This window comes from Leptodactylus fuscus, chromosome 1, assembly GCF_031893055.1.
Source record: "Leptodactylus fuscus isolate aLepFus1 chromosome 1, aLepFus1.hap2, whole genome shotgun sequence".
Classification (NCBI taxonomy): domain Eukaryota; kingdom Metazoa; phylum Chordata; class Amphibia; order Anura; family Leptodactylidae; genus Leptodactylus; species Leptodactylus fuscus.
In genome coordinates, this window is record NC_134265.1 from 104,913,637 (window position 1) to 104,932,482 (window position 18,846).

General features: G+C 39.2%; 1 protein-coding gene across 1 annotated transcript in view; it reads right to left on the minus strand.

Annotated features, from left to right (window-relative positions):
* Positions 1–18,846, minus strand: part of GALNT9 (polypeptide N-acetylgalactosaminyltransferase 9) — a 243,539-nt gene that overhangs the window by 101,563 nt on the left and 123,130 nt on the right. Inside the window, exon 6 of the mRNA XM_075274965.1 lies at positions 976–1,093. Coding sequence (XP_075131066.1) covers positions 976–1,093 — 118 coding nt within the window. The remainder of the gene's footprint in view (positions 1–975; positions 1,094–18,846) is intronic.

The window sequence follows — 18,846 nt, forward strand, 5'->3', positions numbered from 1 at the left end:
TTTTCCTCCATGTGAATGGACCCTTAGAAAGACAGTATGTGAGCAAACACAGGGTATGGCAGTTACAAAATAATACCTGTCATTGTCTTTGATGCATAATTGCTTTAACTGCCATAAAACTCCATTCTATTCAAAATTCAGTTCAAAATTGTGAAGCAGACAATGGGAAAGCTTTATTAACTTCTCTACACCAGTTTTTTGGTATAGCAGAGTGATATTGTGGTGCACATTTAGCACAAGGATCTTTCTTTGTCCAAATATCTGCCACAACTTCCATTGTGCACCACTCTTTTGTACATGTGCGTGGAACGGGGCTGGTCTGGTGGGGTCACCTTATCTCAATATATTCATTATAACTCACACCAGTTTTTCTCACACATGGACATCGAGTTGATTTATGAAGAAGATAGAACCTCTTCATAAATCTATTGTTCCCTGTACCAGCTGGAGCCTTTATTAAGGCTGGTGTGTGATACGCCAGTATTAATAAATCTACCCCATTGAGATTAATTCATGGGTTCATGTTTTTCTTTTTATACACTGGTATTCTAAAGGAAAGTACTTCTGTTCAGTAAGATCTACACATTTCCAGAACAGCTTTAGTATTGAATTTTTAGGGAATTGTACAGGAATAGAAGAAAAAGCTGGCAATTTACTACAAACTAAACCAATTACCCTCACTATACAGCATTCCATGAACTAAATCTGAGTGGTTACAGAGATGTATGTTGATCTTTTCCCTTTCATTATTGGTTTATGGCATATAGTTCAAGCCCAGTCTAGCATTTAGTAAATCGACAAACTGTACATTGCTATAAATCTTGTATTTTGTCAAGCTGCCTGCAGTGAGTTTTATATCACACCTGGATCCCGTCCATTGCACTCAGTCATTATGCCCATATTTTACTGAGTACAATGCATGCACTTAAAAAATGTGATCTCACAAATTACACTGCATTAAAACTGAAAACTTACTCTCATGCCAAGCTCAATATTTTCTCCTCCGTACACCTCCATGCCAGGATCCAGCAGCCCAATGTCTCCAAAGTATGCTCGATCCACCACAAATGAACAACCAATCATCGCTGGGGTTCTGGTAAGGAAAAATTGAGTTAATATAAAACCATAAGTTTCTGGGTTTTTTCGCTGCTCAGTCTCAACTTTATTATTTGCTGAGAAATGAATTAGGTTGTTACAGTAAATCTAATTGCCATCCTTACAGTGTAACTAAACTTTTGGACACCTTTTGATTTTCTGGCAATATTTGTGTTATGAGGGCCCCTTCACATGGTGTTTACGCTCCGTGTATTCTGTCTACACACTGTGTATTCTGTACATTTTACACGTGTAAAAATCCACGTGTAAAATGTAGTTAGCCATTGAGTTCAATGGCTTTTTCATATAATGCGCGTCCTTTTGCGCGCGCAAAAAGACGCGATTTATACAAACATGCCATTGAACTCAATGGCTAACTACATTTTACACGTGTATTTTTACCCGTGTAAAATGTACAGAATACATGGAGCGTAAACTCTGTGTGAAGGGGCCTTTAATATATTTATTCAGCTAGCGGGAAAAAAAAAGTAACATGACCTATCTTCAGGCAGACCTATTTTCAATGGGAGGCGGAAAAACCGTGACTTGGTTTTTTGGCGCGGTTTTTGATGGGGTTTTTGCAAAAACCACTAGCATTTTTCAAAGAGAAGTTTCCAGATCCATACATTGTGCTGGAGCAAAAAAAAACCCAAAAACTAAAACGCCTCAAAAAACGCCTTATGTAAAAAACCACATCAAAAAACCACTTCCTAATTCCTGAACTAGATTTTTTCCACTGCTAAAAAACTCCATGTGAACATACCCAGAATGAGGGTTAGTCTCACAGCAACCCTCAGGGTCTGTGCACACAAAGTTTTTTGGTGCTGATTTTGATGCTGAAGCCTCCCAATAGACCTTTATTAAGGAGCCTTCACACGGTTTATGCTTGCTCATTCTGAACGTAAAACTCATCCAGAGCGAGCGGTGTAAAAAACAGATCCCATTGACTTGAATGGGTGCCGGCATACGCATGTATCATATTGAAAGCAATAGGTAAAAAAGCCTCCCATTGATTTCATTGGGTAGCGCACATATGCCGGCACCCATTCAAGTCAATGGAATCTCTTTTTTACACCGCTCTCTCTGAACGAGTTTTACATTCAGAATGAGTGAGTGTAAACTCCGTGTGCAGGCTCCCTTAGGAAGCTTTTTTTGGAGGCTGATTTTGAGGCGGATTCAGCGTCAAAAAATTCTGTGTGCACTGACCCTAAATCTGATATCCACTTGAATGAGACAAAACTATAATGTCCTTCGCTAAGAAGGTTTTTGTCGGTAGTTGTACCAATATAAACAAGACAGAGTGTTCAGAGAGTGCTCACACTGATTTTATATTGATGGCAGAGCTTAAAGTGATTATGTGGGGAAGAAAAAATTTCTGGTAGTGTATATACAACAATAGAAACGTCATGTAACTAATACAGATCCTGATACCTGTTGCACCATTTCCAGGCTTTTAATAGTTTTCATAGTGCTCTCATGACACTGCTACTCTTCATCATATGATGACACTGCCCTACTCCAAGTACAATACCCTAGAGGATTTGTCAAGCCCAGAAAAGCAGGAGCAACATGAGAGCATCCTGATATAAAAGACACCATGAAAATCTCAGGCTCAGTATGATGGGGACCAGCATATATGTTATCTGGTGCAGTATATATATGTAATTTATATTTTTTATATAGTCTATCCCCATTATATGGATTAACATATCATGTTTATATAAACTGTGGTTTTCACAGCATTTTATTTCATTGGATTGAATTGTATACACGCATGTTTTATAGATTGAATTCTCTATCCCGCTGTACCAGTTAGTCACTGAGATAGTCTTATACTTGTTCTACCGTATTTTGTGCTTATTGACCTTTTCATATCTAAATTAATGGTGCGCTAAAAATAAATAAATTATTAATAATGATAATATGTGTATACTAAGACATTTTATTAACAAATAGCTCTTGAGATATGAAGAGAGTAGACGATTTTTATATTCTAGTATGAGATTAATAGAACTACAGTAGACCAACTACTGCCCTTTTTCAAGGTCACATTGCTATCTTCTAAGTCATATTGTCATTTTCAGGAATGTACAATTCATTATAGGTCTAGCGGAGGCAGATGTGTTTTAATTCTGGCTTACTGTAAGCAAGTGTTTTTTAACACATATCCACTATGGGATGTGAATTTCTGATGAGAAAAAGCTATTGATGTAATGTGTGTCTGGCATCCATGTGGTCCCTTGTCGATTCAGGACTAATTCGTTCTAGTACCCTGTTAGTTTTGTAATAAATCATGTTATTCCATCTAGGAGCACAGTAATGCTTAGATCAAAGATTCAAGGTCAAAGTTTAACTATTTAAAGGACTTGCTAATAGAAAAGGAAGGTTTGAACTGACTGTGACAAAAGCAGGCTAATAAGGATTATTGTTTATTTTTTAGATCTCTCTCTTGCTCTATCTATCTATGTATCTATCTCCTATCTATCTATCTATCTATCTATCTATCTATCTATCTATCTGTCTCCTATCTATCTATCTATCTATCTATCTATCTATCTATCTATCTGTCTCCTATCTATCTATCTATCTATCTATCTATCTATCTTCTACTATCTATCTATCTATCTATCTATCTATCTATCTATCTATCATCTATCTATTTGGGCAGCTGACTTTTTGGTTGATTGGTTTAACTAATATGGCATTGTAAAATACACAAGCTCAATACCCTATAAAATGAGTATCACATGTAAAATATAGCTATAACATAATATTAGGAGAAAGTGACAATATCTTTATCAACTTACAGTACTAGAGTATTAAGATGGCATAAGTCCTAAAAGAAAGTTGAGATATTGCCAAAAAAAATTCTGTGGACTTTGGCATGAAGCTATGGTAAAATCTTTGCACATTAGATTTTATAGTAGATTTTGTGGTGGGTTTAAAGGGATTCTATCATAGAATTCCGTTTTAAGCTAAATCCATGTAGGAATAGCCTTAGGAAAGGCTATTTTTCCGCCACCTTTAGATGGCTTCTCCGCGCCGCCGTTCTTTAGATATCCCGTTTTTTGTCCATATGCTAATTAGTTCTCTTGCAGCACTGGGGGACGGTCCTCAGCGCTCAAACAGAACTGGGGGTGTCCCCAATGCTGCAATAAAACTCTCCACAAGTCTATATATGGTGATAGGAGTACTTAGCTGTATTGCTGATATTAAGGAGAGGATCCGGGGGTACGCTGGAGGCGGTATAATCCAAAGTACAGATGAAGAGAGTGAAGGAGTACACAATCCGGATACAAAAACTTATTTTATTGCGGTGCAGACAGGTATCAGCTGTGGACATACAGACAGTAACAGGCCATTTGGTGCTTACAGCGCTTCTACAGGCTGTGTATCCGAATTGTGTGCTGCTCCTCCACTCTCTTAGTTTGTACTTAAAACATTATACGTACCCCAAAATGGTGACTAATGAAAGTACAACTCGACATGCAAAGAATAAGCCCTCACATAGCTATGTCAACAGAAAAATTAAAAAGTTACCGTATGAATTTTGGAAGACTGTAGAGTTAAAATAAGAACAATGTCAAAGAGCATTACAAACTACCCTATGTCATTAAGGGGTTAAAGCTAGTCTTCATAGCTTCTGAGGCCTCCACATAAATGAGACAGACCCTCTACCAGGCCATTCCCCTAGAGGCGTATATTTATTACCTTATTTTTGCCAGATTTCTGGTGTGAATGACAATAAATCTATGTTTCTAGATGTAGTTATAACTGTAGTCAGTTCTGGGTCCCCAGGTGCCTTCAATAATAAGTAGAGATGGGGGAAGTGACTGATACCGTGCCAGATTCAACCAAAGTATTTTATGAAACCAAACAATTGGAGATTTGTCTCTGGCAAACTAAAATGGATGCCTTGTGGTGTCTGTCACACTCCTGGCAACGTCATCCACCTCAGGTCACCGCTGGGCCACCATCATGACATCGTAATGCTTAGCATGCCCATGTTACCATTAGGGCATGCTTTGATCACTGAGTAGGTGGAGAGACAGACCTAGACACTGTGAGGGGAGGGGGCCCAGAAGATTTAAGGGAAGGTGAGTATGAATTTTTATTTTTTAAATGTCCCCAGGCCTCCACTTATTCTGTACTCTGTACTGAAGAGTCCACAGAGTAATATAATGTCACTTTCACTTTGACATAACTTCAGCTGTGTTTGCCTTAGCTACATTATGTTTTAAATGAATGTGAGTCATGCTGAACTAGTTCGACCCAAAACAATTCATGGATCTGAGCCACCCAAACCCAACAAGAAAACAATCCTGAGAGGTGTGCCCACCTCTACTAATAAGTAAGTGATTCAAGGATACTTCCCATTAACCCTTTCACTGCCAAGGGTCTCTGGAAATTTTGCACCTCCAGTAGCCAGAGCAATTTTCACAGTTTTGAGATGAACAAATCAAACCTAAATTGCAACATTAAAAAAGCATCTAACCCCCCCCCCCCATACCTATATATTTTCTTAAAGTAGACACCTGCAGCATTGTCTCAATGCCACTTGGTACTGTATACGAACAGGCACCTTCATATAATTTTGATTTCAAGTGAATGTTTTATGAAAAAATGCTAATAAATGTATATGAGTTGCTAAAAGCGGAAACCAAACAAAAAAAGAAAATGCACCAAACCTCCTAAAAATAAGAGTTCAACATGTGCAGAGTTCATTCATATCACTATGGCTTACACCTGCATACACGTGTCTTCAGAAAATCACCAGAACTGGAAGGAACAAAAATCTGCTTTGAAGCTGGAAATGTTAAAAAAGTATCATTCAATAAAATGTAGGGATTACACACCATGAAAAGTAAGTGAACTCCTAAACCCTATATATTTTTTGAAAGTAGACAACTTGAAGATTACAAATGTCTTAATGGATCATCAATAGCCACATCCACCTTCATGCAACTTTGTGACAAACACATTTAAAAAAAAAAAATGCACTAAAACACATATTTGCACTTAAAACTGTTCAATCTCACATTCATATACAAAATACATTTAAAATAATAGCTTAAGGTGTAGACAATGTATATATATATATACTATATGTACTGCAAACATCAACTACAAGAGCTCAGACTACCAAACACACTAATACAGAAGACAGGCAGGATTTTGCTGTTATTCACTAATATGTTAAAAATCTATACTGCACCTACCAAACTGTGACTGTGATACCAAAATCTAACTTTTTTGAGATTACACAGCATACCGTGTATAAAAACACAATTTAATAGTTCATATATACAAACACATTCATGCAACATTGCAGCAAACAGAGATTGCTAGCAAAAATTGCACAAAAATTCAAATTTGCCACTAAAGTGTGACTCAAGCAATCCCTTTCTGCAAACAAAATGCACTTTCCAAAAATCTGCAAGATATGAGGAGTTCATACATACCACACATGTATATATTTACAGGGGCAAGTGTTAAAGAATCGCCAAAATCTCAGAAATGCACCATCCCATTTTGTGCATGCAAATTAAATAGGACTTTACATAAAAATGTTATTTTCCATCCCCCTATAAAAATTTTAGCAATCTATACTTTCATCTCTACTGTAGTGATAATCGTTATTATTATTATTTTAGCATGTAATGGATATCACTAGATGTATTTTACTGTAGAAATCTCAGGAATGGACAGGATAGGGATTGGGTGAAATTTAAACTTTATCCATGATTTTGTGTATATGTTGTGTAAGTGTTTGGTGCGACCTTTTTTTTGGCGCTGCGAACTGGACAATGGTAAACGACTGGGTCACAGCACCAATAATCTTTCTGGTCATGTTTAGAGGGTATTACATAAGAATACCCCACTAGTAAGGCTCAGAGGGAAATTACATTATACCTGTATGTGACAATCAGAGGGCAAATGTATAGCATGCGCTCTGATTGGCAGGAGAATGGCTAATAGGGACAGAAGAGTCCCTGCCACCCCCCTCCTGGTGTCACATACAAGTTATGTACAGAGTCAGATTGTTTCTCTGTCCCTGCATGCTGCTGGGCTGCTCCTGCCCCCCTCCCTTTCCTGTTACAGTTCACAAATTGCTTGCTTAGACAGGAAGGGGGGGATAATTTAGAGCCCTATATCTTTGGACTGCATCAACATATCTTGATGCTTTAAAGAGGAGAATCCCATCTTTAAAATGATACCAAGAACTTGATAAAAAAAACTTATAGTTTTGGAGTGATTCACTGTTGAAATGCTGTCAGGAGTTGAGATCTGCAGTTGGATCTCAATGCCAAATAGCGTTTTCAACAGTAAATCGCTCCAAAATTGTATGTTCTATCATCAAGTTCTTGGTATCATTTTAAAGATGAGATTCTCCTCTTTAAAATGCATTTTAAAGCATCAATATATGTTGATGAAATCCAGAGATATTGGCATTAGTAGGGAGGACATAGTAGCTACGTCCTCCGCTACTGAGGTGCCACCTTGGGATGACGTAGAGCTACGTACTTGGCAGTGAAAGGGTTAATGGGGAGGGGGTTGACATGCTATGTACCTGTATGTAGTTATAACTGCACTCAGTTCTGGGTCACAGGTCCTATCACTAATAAGTAATTGACGCACTGACTAATTCCAGGCTATTTTTCATTACTGAGTAGGTGGCACACTACATACCTGGATGCAGCAATAAGTAAGTGAAACATGGATTAATTAAATAAATACATTAATTAATTAATTAATTAATATCATTTAGCCCCTCAGGAGCAAAATGGCCATTTATTGCTGTTTTTCACCTCAGTTGTGTGAATGTAGCCTTACTGTTGTCAACGTTTAATGCACTGGACCAGTAAGAAAAGATGGACATTTATTTTCAGCAAGAAATTAAGTAATACCTGTACTATTTGCCCATATTAAGAAACTGTCTATTATCAAAACTATGCTATCAGGTGTCCATTTTGTCATATTTTCACTTATTCATTCACTCACTCATTCATTCATTTATTCATTCATTCTGCTATTTGAATTCAATGATCAGATGATGTTTAATGTGATGATGGATATTATTACTATATTTTTTCTAGCTCATTTACTACTTATATTGGAATATCAACTATTGTAAAGAAATATTCTTAGAATGACATAGTACATATTACAAGGAATCTGGACAATTCTGTGTCTAGATATTTCAATGAACTCTGTAGAATGCCACCCAGTGGAATCATTATACAAACCAATGCACTGGAAAGCCAATGTATACCTCATGCGTATAGAGAAGTGCTGATGTGGTACAATATACCGGCTGTTAAAGAGAATCAAATATTTGGAACCAAGTAAGGTTTGATATAAATCAACATTAAACTCATATTTTCTCATGATTCTTGGTGTTCAGGAAGATAATGCTTGTTTATTGACTGTTTGTAGAAATGGTGATGAATGAAAGACGCTACTCAAACACTACATAATGGGACTAATATACTCCAGATGAGTTTGCAGTCTATGATTCTGAGGAGTAGGAGTTTCATTATATTCTCGATGAGAACATGTTTCATAATACTGGGGATAATTCTTATGTGGGTGTAAGATTACTGTTTATCATGGCTTTATTTTTTGAGTCTTGACAGTCCTCTGCAATGAATTACTGATACTTTCCTAATATTGTTCCGCTGGATCACATCAGTTTATGTCTGATAAGCAGGATGGATGACATAAGAATCAATATACTCCAGAGTGATATACATGATCTTATTGAACAACAGTCATTCTTAAATAATTTGGCTTTTTGTGAGATATAATTAAGGTAGAAGTGCAAATACCATGAAATTAATGTTATGTCATTCTTAATTGCAGATGCAAACTGAAGAATACTGTCCAATGTAGCTGTTCTGTGATATACCGATATTTTACAACAAAATCAATACGCCTTACCTAATAAGCAAATTTTAAAGGTTACAACCAAAATAGAATTCCATATGTCATATTTTATTTACTCTCACATATCTAGGACAAGGACAATACTAAAGTACTTGATAAGTATGTCATTTTGGATTATTAATACTTAATCAAGTCTAGAGGGTTTTTTTGGCCTAGAGGGATGATATTGAGGTGCAAGTTTGGTGCACAACCCTTTTGCGCCAAATTAAATGATAACCCACCAAATTTAATTGGTTACTGTGAATTTACCATATTTTCCAGCGTATAAGATGACTTTTTAACCCCCAAAACTTTTCTGAAAAGTTGGGGGTTGTCTTATACACCGGATATATGGTGGGGCAGGGGGTGGAGGAGCGGGATCGCAACCTTCCTGCCGCCGCTGGCTTCCGCCGGGCCGGGTATGTAAAGCTAATGGAAACTGCTCTACTGCAGAACGCTATACGCGGAGGCCTGATGCTAATGCCCGCAATCAGAATGCACTCTGATTCCAGGCATTAAAACTTAACCCCCCTCCCATCCACAAAGTGTAAAAACACCCTGGGGCCGGTACTCCCCGGCCCCATACCTTTAAAGTTGCAGGCCGGCTCCTGCGTGGCGAGTTTGCAGGAGCCGACCTGTTCCGGTGACAGATGGGAGTCTACTGAAGGCTTCCAGGCCTGTCATAGCAATATTACTATCGCGGCTAGTCTATGATCAGCCCTGATAGTAATATATAGAATCTCCCATAGATGGCAATACACTTGTATTGCAGTCTATGGGGACTTGCAAGCAAATGATTGCAGGTTCAAGCCCCCTAGGTGGGGGCTAATAAAAATAGTTAAAAAAAAAAAAGTTAAAAAAAAATATAAAAAAAAAGGTTCTAAATCACCTTCTTTCCCTAGAATACATATAAAAGCAGAAATCTACTGTGATACATATACATATTAGTTACCCCTATGTCCGAAAATGCCCGGTCTACTTATAAAATATTCAAACCATGAAAACATCAAAATCAAAAGTGCCAAACCCCCTTTTTCTTTCACTCTTTTGCCTCTGATTTAAATAAAAGATTATCTAAGCAATAGACATTCCCCCAAAATGGTATATCTATGGTAAATCTGGCCCTGCCAGATTTTCTGTGCAAAAAAAACAGTTATCCAGGCGGAGAGGCCACATACGGACATCGGTAGTTTGCTTTACAACCCATTCAAATGAATGGGTTGTAAAGCAGACCGCTGGCAAGCCACCACCTGTCCAGTTTCTCCAGGGTTTAGGATGGAAATCCCAGGGCAGACAGCGGCGATAGTGTGAACCCTCCTTTACATAAAAGATGGTTTTGGACTAGAGATGAGCGAATAGTATTCGAAACTATAGTTTCGAATACCTCACTCCATAGGAATGAATGGAAGCAGCCGACACCGGTAGCCGGTGCTTAATCCCTTGGTGTTCGGCCTCTTCCATTCTTTCCTATGGGAGCGAGGTATTTGAAACTATAGTTTCCAATACTATTCGTTTATCTCTATTCGGGACTGGAAAGAAAATAAAAACGCATTAAAGAGTATGCCAAGGGATAAGTATGCATTAAAAAGAGGTACCCCACAGAAGAGAGGTACTCTATATTTTAACTGGAAAAGTTGTGGGTCGTCTTATAAGCCCAGTTGTCTTATACGCCAGAAAATACGGTATCTAATAGTACATCCTGAAGATGGTGCCACCACAGAAGCGGAGCTGGCGCCATCAGGATAGGATGTCACACACAGCTGACATCCTCCTGCAATGTCTTCAAAAACACAGTTCGTGGCCACTTAACTTCTTCTTCAATAACGAAGGTGACATCTAAGTGGTCAATGTATGTTTGCCTCCCCACATCAGCACATGAATAATTGCACTACTTTCCTTTAATAAAATGTTATCAATAAGCTAAATTTTTCTCAAAATGGTGCACTAGAATTGTACAAAAGAAAACAAGCCCCCATATGGTTATGTCAACATTACAATGAAAAAGTTGTGGATTTTAGGATGTGACAATGGGAAAAGCAAAAAAATGACCCATATCCTTGAGTATCAAACTAGGCCACATTCTTAGTGGGTTAATAGGAGCTGAGCTGCATTGATAGCACCTTGGCAGTACACAGGGCATGGAGTCAGCTGCTTTTGGCTCCATGTGGTCTGTCATACAGTGTCGGAAGCAGCCCCATACAGCTGACCATACAAGGGCTGACTACTTATTTAACTTATTTAAATATTGTGTAAACTACTAAACCACAAGGACAGATACCAACACCTTATCACAGCTTTTCTTTTGCTTCTAGTCTGCTATATTGCTACATGCATATATTCTAAAGTCACACAGCAATCTGACATCTAAACATTGTGAAATAATGGGACTTATTTGCTTAGAAATGGATGTTTTCTACAGTTTTGGAAGTGCTCCCAAAAATATGGACCTAGCAATATGGGATTTGTATATTGGGAGGTACATTCTGCTTTCTTTAGAAATATATTTTGCATGTTTTATCGTGATCTCTTATACCCTATAACAGATTTGCAGGTTCCTTTACCTTTTAAAGAGCCTCATACTTAAAGAGTAACTGTAATTGATATATTTTTTGCAGATGAATAACTGAAAATGAGAAACTTTGCCAAAAAGAAAAAAAAAATGCTTTTATCTCCTCTTGTCAGTTCCTTATTACAAAGTTTTATCTTCACCTGAACTATTCATTTATGTTTCTTTATTAGACCACATTTACGCTTTAATGCCTCTGATTCCAGTGACTGCCAGAGGGCCCCACGATTTATAAGGATTTTATGAGCCCAAGAGACTTTAGGATATGTTGGTGAACATTTACACTTAAACCTTTGCTTGTTTTCCTATTTTATGTTCTTGAGTTTGTTGCCTGTCCTGATATTTGCCTGACTTTTATTTGATTTAATTCTGTCAGTCTTTAACTTTTGCTCCATCCAACTAGAATTCCTAGCTGCTGCCTTAGTACCATGTAAATGCCAGAGCTGGAGATTCTGTGCTGGAAAGTCCATACGTCCTTCCAGGAGCTAGGGGTAAAGAATAGAGATGAGCGAGTAGTACTCGATTGAGTAGGTATTCGATCGAATACTACGGTATTCGAAATACTCTTACTCGATCGAGTACCACTCGCTGTTCGAATGTAAAAGTTCGATGCAGAACCAGCATTGATTGGCCGAATACTATACAGTCGGCCAATCAATGCTGGTTCTTCTCCCACCTTTAGAAGTCTTCTCCTTGCAGCTTCCCCGCAGCGTCTTCCGGCTCTTCATTCACTCTGTCAGGCATTGGGCCTGGGCAGAGCCGACTGCGCATACCCGCACTACAAGCGGACATGCGCAGTCGGCTCTGCCCAGGCCTGATGTCTGGCAGAGTGAATGAAGAGCCGGAAGACGCCGCGGGGACGCTGCAAGTAGAAGACTGCACTGAGGATCCAGCCCGACCCTCACTCGTGGACTTGGTAAGTATAATTTGATCGAACGTTGCCTACCCCTGAAATGAGCATTTCCCCCCCATAGACGAACATTTTCCCCCCATAATGGGGTTCGATATTTGATTCGAGTAGTCGAATATTGAGGGGCTACTCGAAACGAATATCGAACCTCGAACATTTTACGGTTTGCGCATCTCTAGTATAAAACACAATTTCTTAAACTCTGTGTCTTTGTAAAGCCCTAGTGAGCTAGTGGGTCCATGTGGGTCCATGTCTTCAGTTGGCCATCATTACATTGTATTGTATTGTCTTATTGAGCACTGTTGTTATGCAGACCAGTCATTAAGAAAAGAACTGGAGCAGTTGAAGTGGTTTCTTCTCAGCAGCACTGAATATATTAGGTGTAGAGAAGGAATCAAAAGAACACCAAGGAGCATCATACATATCTAGGCACAAACAATTTTTTTTTTCTAAGTGAACGCCGTTTGCTATTTTGTTTGATTGAAGAAAGAGGTTTAATATTAAATTGAGGGACAACCCCTTTAAGAAAAGCAATCTTAACAGAGCTGACAAATATAGTGGAATTTTAGAATCTCTTTTAAACTGAGATTTACATTACACTGCCGATTCTAAGTTTACCTGTCTTGCATTTTATTTTTAATGGGTTAATGAATTCCTTGCGGTTTTCTTGCATTTCTAGATCTTCAATCCTTGTTAAGTACTAATTCCCAGAATGCTTAGACAGCCTTTGGTGTCTCTGAACAACACTTGGCCTTTGGTTATGTATAGAGAATGAGAATGAAATGTCTGGTCCGTTTGTAATGAATCAGTGTAATGTGCATTGTTTAGGTAAGAACTGTATAGTGAATCAATATAACGCTTCCTTTGAGGGCAAATCTGGACTGTAACTGTGACATTTATGTCTCTGTGCTCATATTACGAGTCAGTGTATGATGCATCCTTTGCCGGTAGATAGCATAAACAAGTTAAAGTGCTTCTTCTCTGAGCAATTTTAATATTTTTCTATTGTACGTTCCTGAACTTTTTAGGCATATAAAATGAATGTGAACTGTAAGTTAGTTCTCTAAAACCACTGATGAAATGAATGCCCATGAAGAGTAAATCTTAGCCCATCTTGCCACATCTGACAAATTGCTGAAAAATTTGGAAAGGTGTTAGAATACAGTCCAGCCCAGCTTGCTGAGTGTGGGGCTGCACTTCATGGTAATGTTATTCCATAAAGACAGTGATTTAATTAATGCAATCCTGAAGTCTGAGCCCTGGAAACTTTTATGTCAACTTCTAGGACTTAAAAACTTTGGTGCCAGAAATTGCCTGGCTGAGGGGTCCACATGTAAAGATCATTTTTGGCGGTCCACTATACAGCTTCATGATACTCATTTGCAAATCCCTAAATGTTCATCAATACAAATGTATTTTTCAGTAGTACCTTACTGCCTAGCCCTCTTATTGTTTATTCCCTGTGGTCCTGTCACCTAATGATCAAGGAGCAAGTTTAGGGTAAAACACCACCATTACAGGATACCATCTGAGGCAAATAGAGTAACCCATATTTACCCTGAACCTCACCCGATTAGCCTCACAGTACTAACTCCTGCCCTTCCAAGGGCAGTACCACAAACTAAGGGATGGAGCTACCCCACTCCATACACATGACCAGAGGGGGTAGCAATACCAATGCAGGAGGCTGAAAGGCGTCGCCCTAAAGTTAGGCATGTCCAACCATCTCAAGTCATGTCAGATGCATCCACCCATGATAACCAGCGATGTGCATGATGATCAATGAACTTAGCCAAAAAGCATGTACGGTGCATGCATGGACGCCTGTGATCTCACTATTACATAGTTTATGAGACACCTCCACTGCCATGTTTGTTGCGCAAGAGCTGATAGACCTTGTGATAAACTGACTCAACCGAATAAAATGCTGAGCAATTAGGGAATGAGAGGTTGTAATTTGTAGTATACAGGAAGAAAAAGATTTTTCCACCTTCAGGAGCAAAACAGTAACAATGCAGTTACATGACAAAAATCTGCATCGGCCCATGTGCCGCAGGGAAAATTGTGCCTTGATCAGTTTTGACCGAGGTACCAGATGCTTTAATGCATGCAATCAGTGCAGCCACTGAATGTAAGCATTAGCCCTGGGTCTTTGCTGTTCAGTACAGCAAAAACCTGGCAGCTATGGCGGTCGCTCAGCTTCTGAGAGGACACCATATTTAAATACCTGACATCCCCTATATGATTATGATGGGAATGGGTTAATGTTGTGACACAATTTAAATGTAAGTTCCCATATTGCAAATTACCCACCTTTTCATTAAGATAGGCCATCAGTTTTAAAAAGGCAGGGGTCTGACTGCCAGGACCTCTGCAGATCAGCTGTTTCGCAGAGTACACAGTTTTCAGCAATGTTTATATGCCAAATGTGGCGATGTTTACTCACCTTATTCATTAAAGTATAGGAAACACAGCTGTGGTATTCACAATTGTCACTATCCTGAATTCAGTAAGCAGTGTAGCACTTGGCATTTAAATAATGCTAGGAGCTGTGCTCCCAGGGAAACTGCTGATCTGTAGAAGTCCCAACACCTGGACCTGCAGCAACATAAAACAGATGGCCCTATCTAATGATATGCCATTACTTTTGAAAAGATAGATAACCCCTTTATTTTTCTTGTGTGGTTAGAATATTCTCTTACAGGGCCGGTTGTACGGTTGTGCAACCTGTGCAGTCACCCATTGTGTCTCACCTGCCCTTACTGAGATGGGTCCCTTAAGTGGTCTAGGACCTAAGGGTCTGCACCATAAATCTAATTAGGTCCAGAAATATTTGGACAGCAGCAAGATTTAACATTTTAGATGTTTACCAAAACATTCAAGATACAGTGATGGACTTAAAATGCAGACTCTTAGCTTTAGGATGTTTCACATGGTCAGTGTTTGTTCAGTGATTTTCATCAGTGATTGTGTGCCAAAACAAGGGTGGGTTAAAAACACAGAACAGGTACAAATATTTCTGTTCTACCTCATCTCTGTGTAGTCTCCATTCCTAATTTTGGCTTACAATCACTGAACAGAATCACTGACCAAACACTGCCATGTAAAAGCAAACTTAATTTGAGTGTATCCCCCCTCCCAAATCCAGTTTAGGATTTGCAGCTCTGTAAAATGTAACTGCCTCTTGGCCAAAGCTAATTGGACAATCATCTCAAAAGCTATTGAATGAGCTGCATTGGGCTATTCCCTCATTAACCCATCATCACTTAAGCAGGTAAAAGAAGTTGATTCCAGGAGAGGTATTTGTCTGGCTGTAAACCCACAATGTGTGATCAAAGCAGATCTCAATGGAAGTGAAACAGAGCAGCATAAGGCTGAAAAGAAGAAATCCATCAGAGAGATAATGCAAATGTTAGGAGTGGCCACATCAACAGTTTGGTACTTTCTGGTAAAAAAAGAGTGCTCGGATGAGCTCAGAAACTCAAAAAGGCCTGGACGTCCGCTGAAGATAACAGACTTCACAATATCCACCCAGGTAAAGAACACTCTTCAAGTAGGAAGTAGGTGTATCACCGTATCTAAGTTTACCATAAAGCAAAGACTTCATGAGAGCAAATACAAAGGGTTCACCACAAGGTGCACACCATAAATCAGCCTCAAAAGTACAAACGCCAGAGTAGACTTTGCCAAAAAAAAAAAAAACATAAGTAAGCCAGCCGAGTTCTGGAATAGTATTCTTTGCACAGATAAAAGTAAGATCAACCTGTACCAGAATGATGAGAACAGAGTATGGAAAAGGCCTGGAATGGCTCATGATCCAAAGTACACCACGTGCTCTGTAAAACATGGCAGAGGCATTGTGATGGCATGGGCAGGCAATCCAATGGCACCAGGTTACTAGTGTTTATTGATGATATGACAGAACACAAAAGCAGTCAGATGAATTCTGAATTATACAGGGATATACGTTCTGCTCAGATTCAACCAAATACAGCAGGTTTGATTGGACAATGCTTAACAATACTAGACACTGTATATAATATAATCCTTTTTTAGATGGCTGTATTATTTGATCAATGTATGGCAATGTTATTTGGGCATCATACTGTATTATAATTAGAATTATGCATGGTAGTATATTGTTATACATACACTATGTGGTACAATACTCTACGGTAGGAAACACCATTAGAAAGTAATGAAAGGCTGATCCTGTCCTCATGTCGTATTGTAAAATATAATAGATATTACTGTAGCTGCAGATATGGAGTTTCATCACTTATAAATAATTCCTAGATATATGTAATAGCTCACCATATGTCTTGTTTGCTATGAATCTGAGATAACTCAATTCTTGCCCAGACATTTTTTATTTATGTTGATTGGTAGAGAATCAGATTGTTTTATCACAGAAATGTTCCAGGTTTCAGAGAACGTAAATCTACTCAGTCCACTTTCTGTATTGCTATATTGGGTCACTGAATGAATTACTTAAGCTTTATGGTTTGTCAGTATGTAAGCCACATTTTCCATGGTTAGCACACTGACCCATTCATCTTTATGACACCATACACATGCCTATGTATTATCTCCAGCATGTGTGGAGCACTGAGCCTGTAGCAAAACTCAGGACAGGTCCTATACCTCTCCATTTTGTGGCCTGGGCTCACTAGATGAAGTGAATGGATCCAAGGAAGTATGGCAGCACATAGATGTCATCCATGCACCGTCCAAGTCGTTTCATCACAGGCTGGCTACATACATGTAACCTTAGATTGTATTCCCTGAGGGACACCATTGAAAATAACAAAATGTACAACTTATCTACAGATGGAGTAATGTTTAGTCTGACTTTCTGCAGTGTGAGAACTTTCTGAATTGTAATATCTCAGAGTACAACAAAAGTCACTGAAAATCCACTAAAAGATTCAAATTAATGTTTGCTACATCTCTATTTGACTCATTTGGTGGCCAAACATAGTTGATGAATAGAGATGAGCGAACAGTGTTCTATCGAACTCATGTTCGATCGGATATTAGGCTGTTCGGCATGTTCGAATCGAATCGAACACCGCGTGGTAAAGTGCGCCATTACTCGATTCCCCTCCCACCTTCCCTGGCGCCTTTTTTGCTCCAATAACAGCGCAGGGTAGGTGGGACAGGAACTACGACACCGGTGACGTTGAAAAAAGTAGGCAAAACCCATTGGCTGCCGAAAACATGTGACCTCTAATTTAAAAGAACAGCGCCGCCCAGCTTCGCGTCATTCTGAGCTTGCAATTCACCGGGGACGGAGGTTTCCGTCCAGTTAGCTAGGGGTTAGATTCTGGGTAGGCAGGGACAGGCTAGGATAGGAAGGAGAAGACAACCAACAGCTCTTATAAGAGCTAAATTCCAGGGAGAAGCTTGTCAGTGTAACGTGGCACTGACGGGCTCAATCGCCGCAACCCAGCTTTCCCAGGATCCTGAATGGAATACACTGTCAGTGTATTCCCGTATACCCGATATATACCCCCGATACCCGTTCCAACGGTGTGCCCCCCACCTTCACCCCAGAAATACCCTGCAAGTCCCCTAGCAATAGGATTGGGGCTATATACACCCACTATTTTTGCTACTGCCATATAGTGCCATTGTCTCACTGGGAATTCAAAGAATATATTGGGCTTACATATAACTTCAATTCCAGGGAGAAGCTTGTCAGTGTAACGTGGCACTGACGGGCTCAATCGCCGCAACCCAGCTTTCCCAGGATCCTGAATGGAACACACTGACAGTGTATTCCCGTATACCCCATATATACACCCCAAATCCCCGTTCCAACGGTGTGCCCCCCCACCTTCACCTCAGAAATACCCTGCAAGTCCCCTAGCAATAGAATTGGGGCTATATACACCCACAATTTTTAATACTGGTATACAGTGCCATTGTCTGACTGGGAATTCAAAGAATATATGGGGGTTATGTGCACCCACAATTTTTAATACTGGTATACAGTGCCATTGTCTGACTGGGAATTCAAAGAATATATGGGGGTTATGTGCACCCACAATTTTTAATACTGGTATACAGTGCCATTGTCTGACTGGGAATTCAAAGAATATATGGGGGTTACGTGCACCCACAATTTTTAATACTGGTATACAGTGCCATTGTCTGACTGGGAATTCAAAGAATATATGGGGGTTACGTGCACCCACAATTTTTAATACTGGTATACAGTGCCATTGTCTGACTGGGAATTCAAAGAATATATGGGGGTTATGTGCACCCACAATTTTTACTACTGGTATACAGTGCCATTGTCTGACTGGGAATTCAAAGAATATATGGGGGTTATGTGCACCCA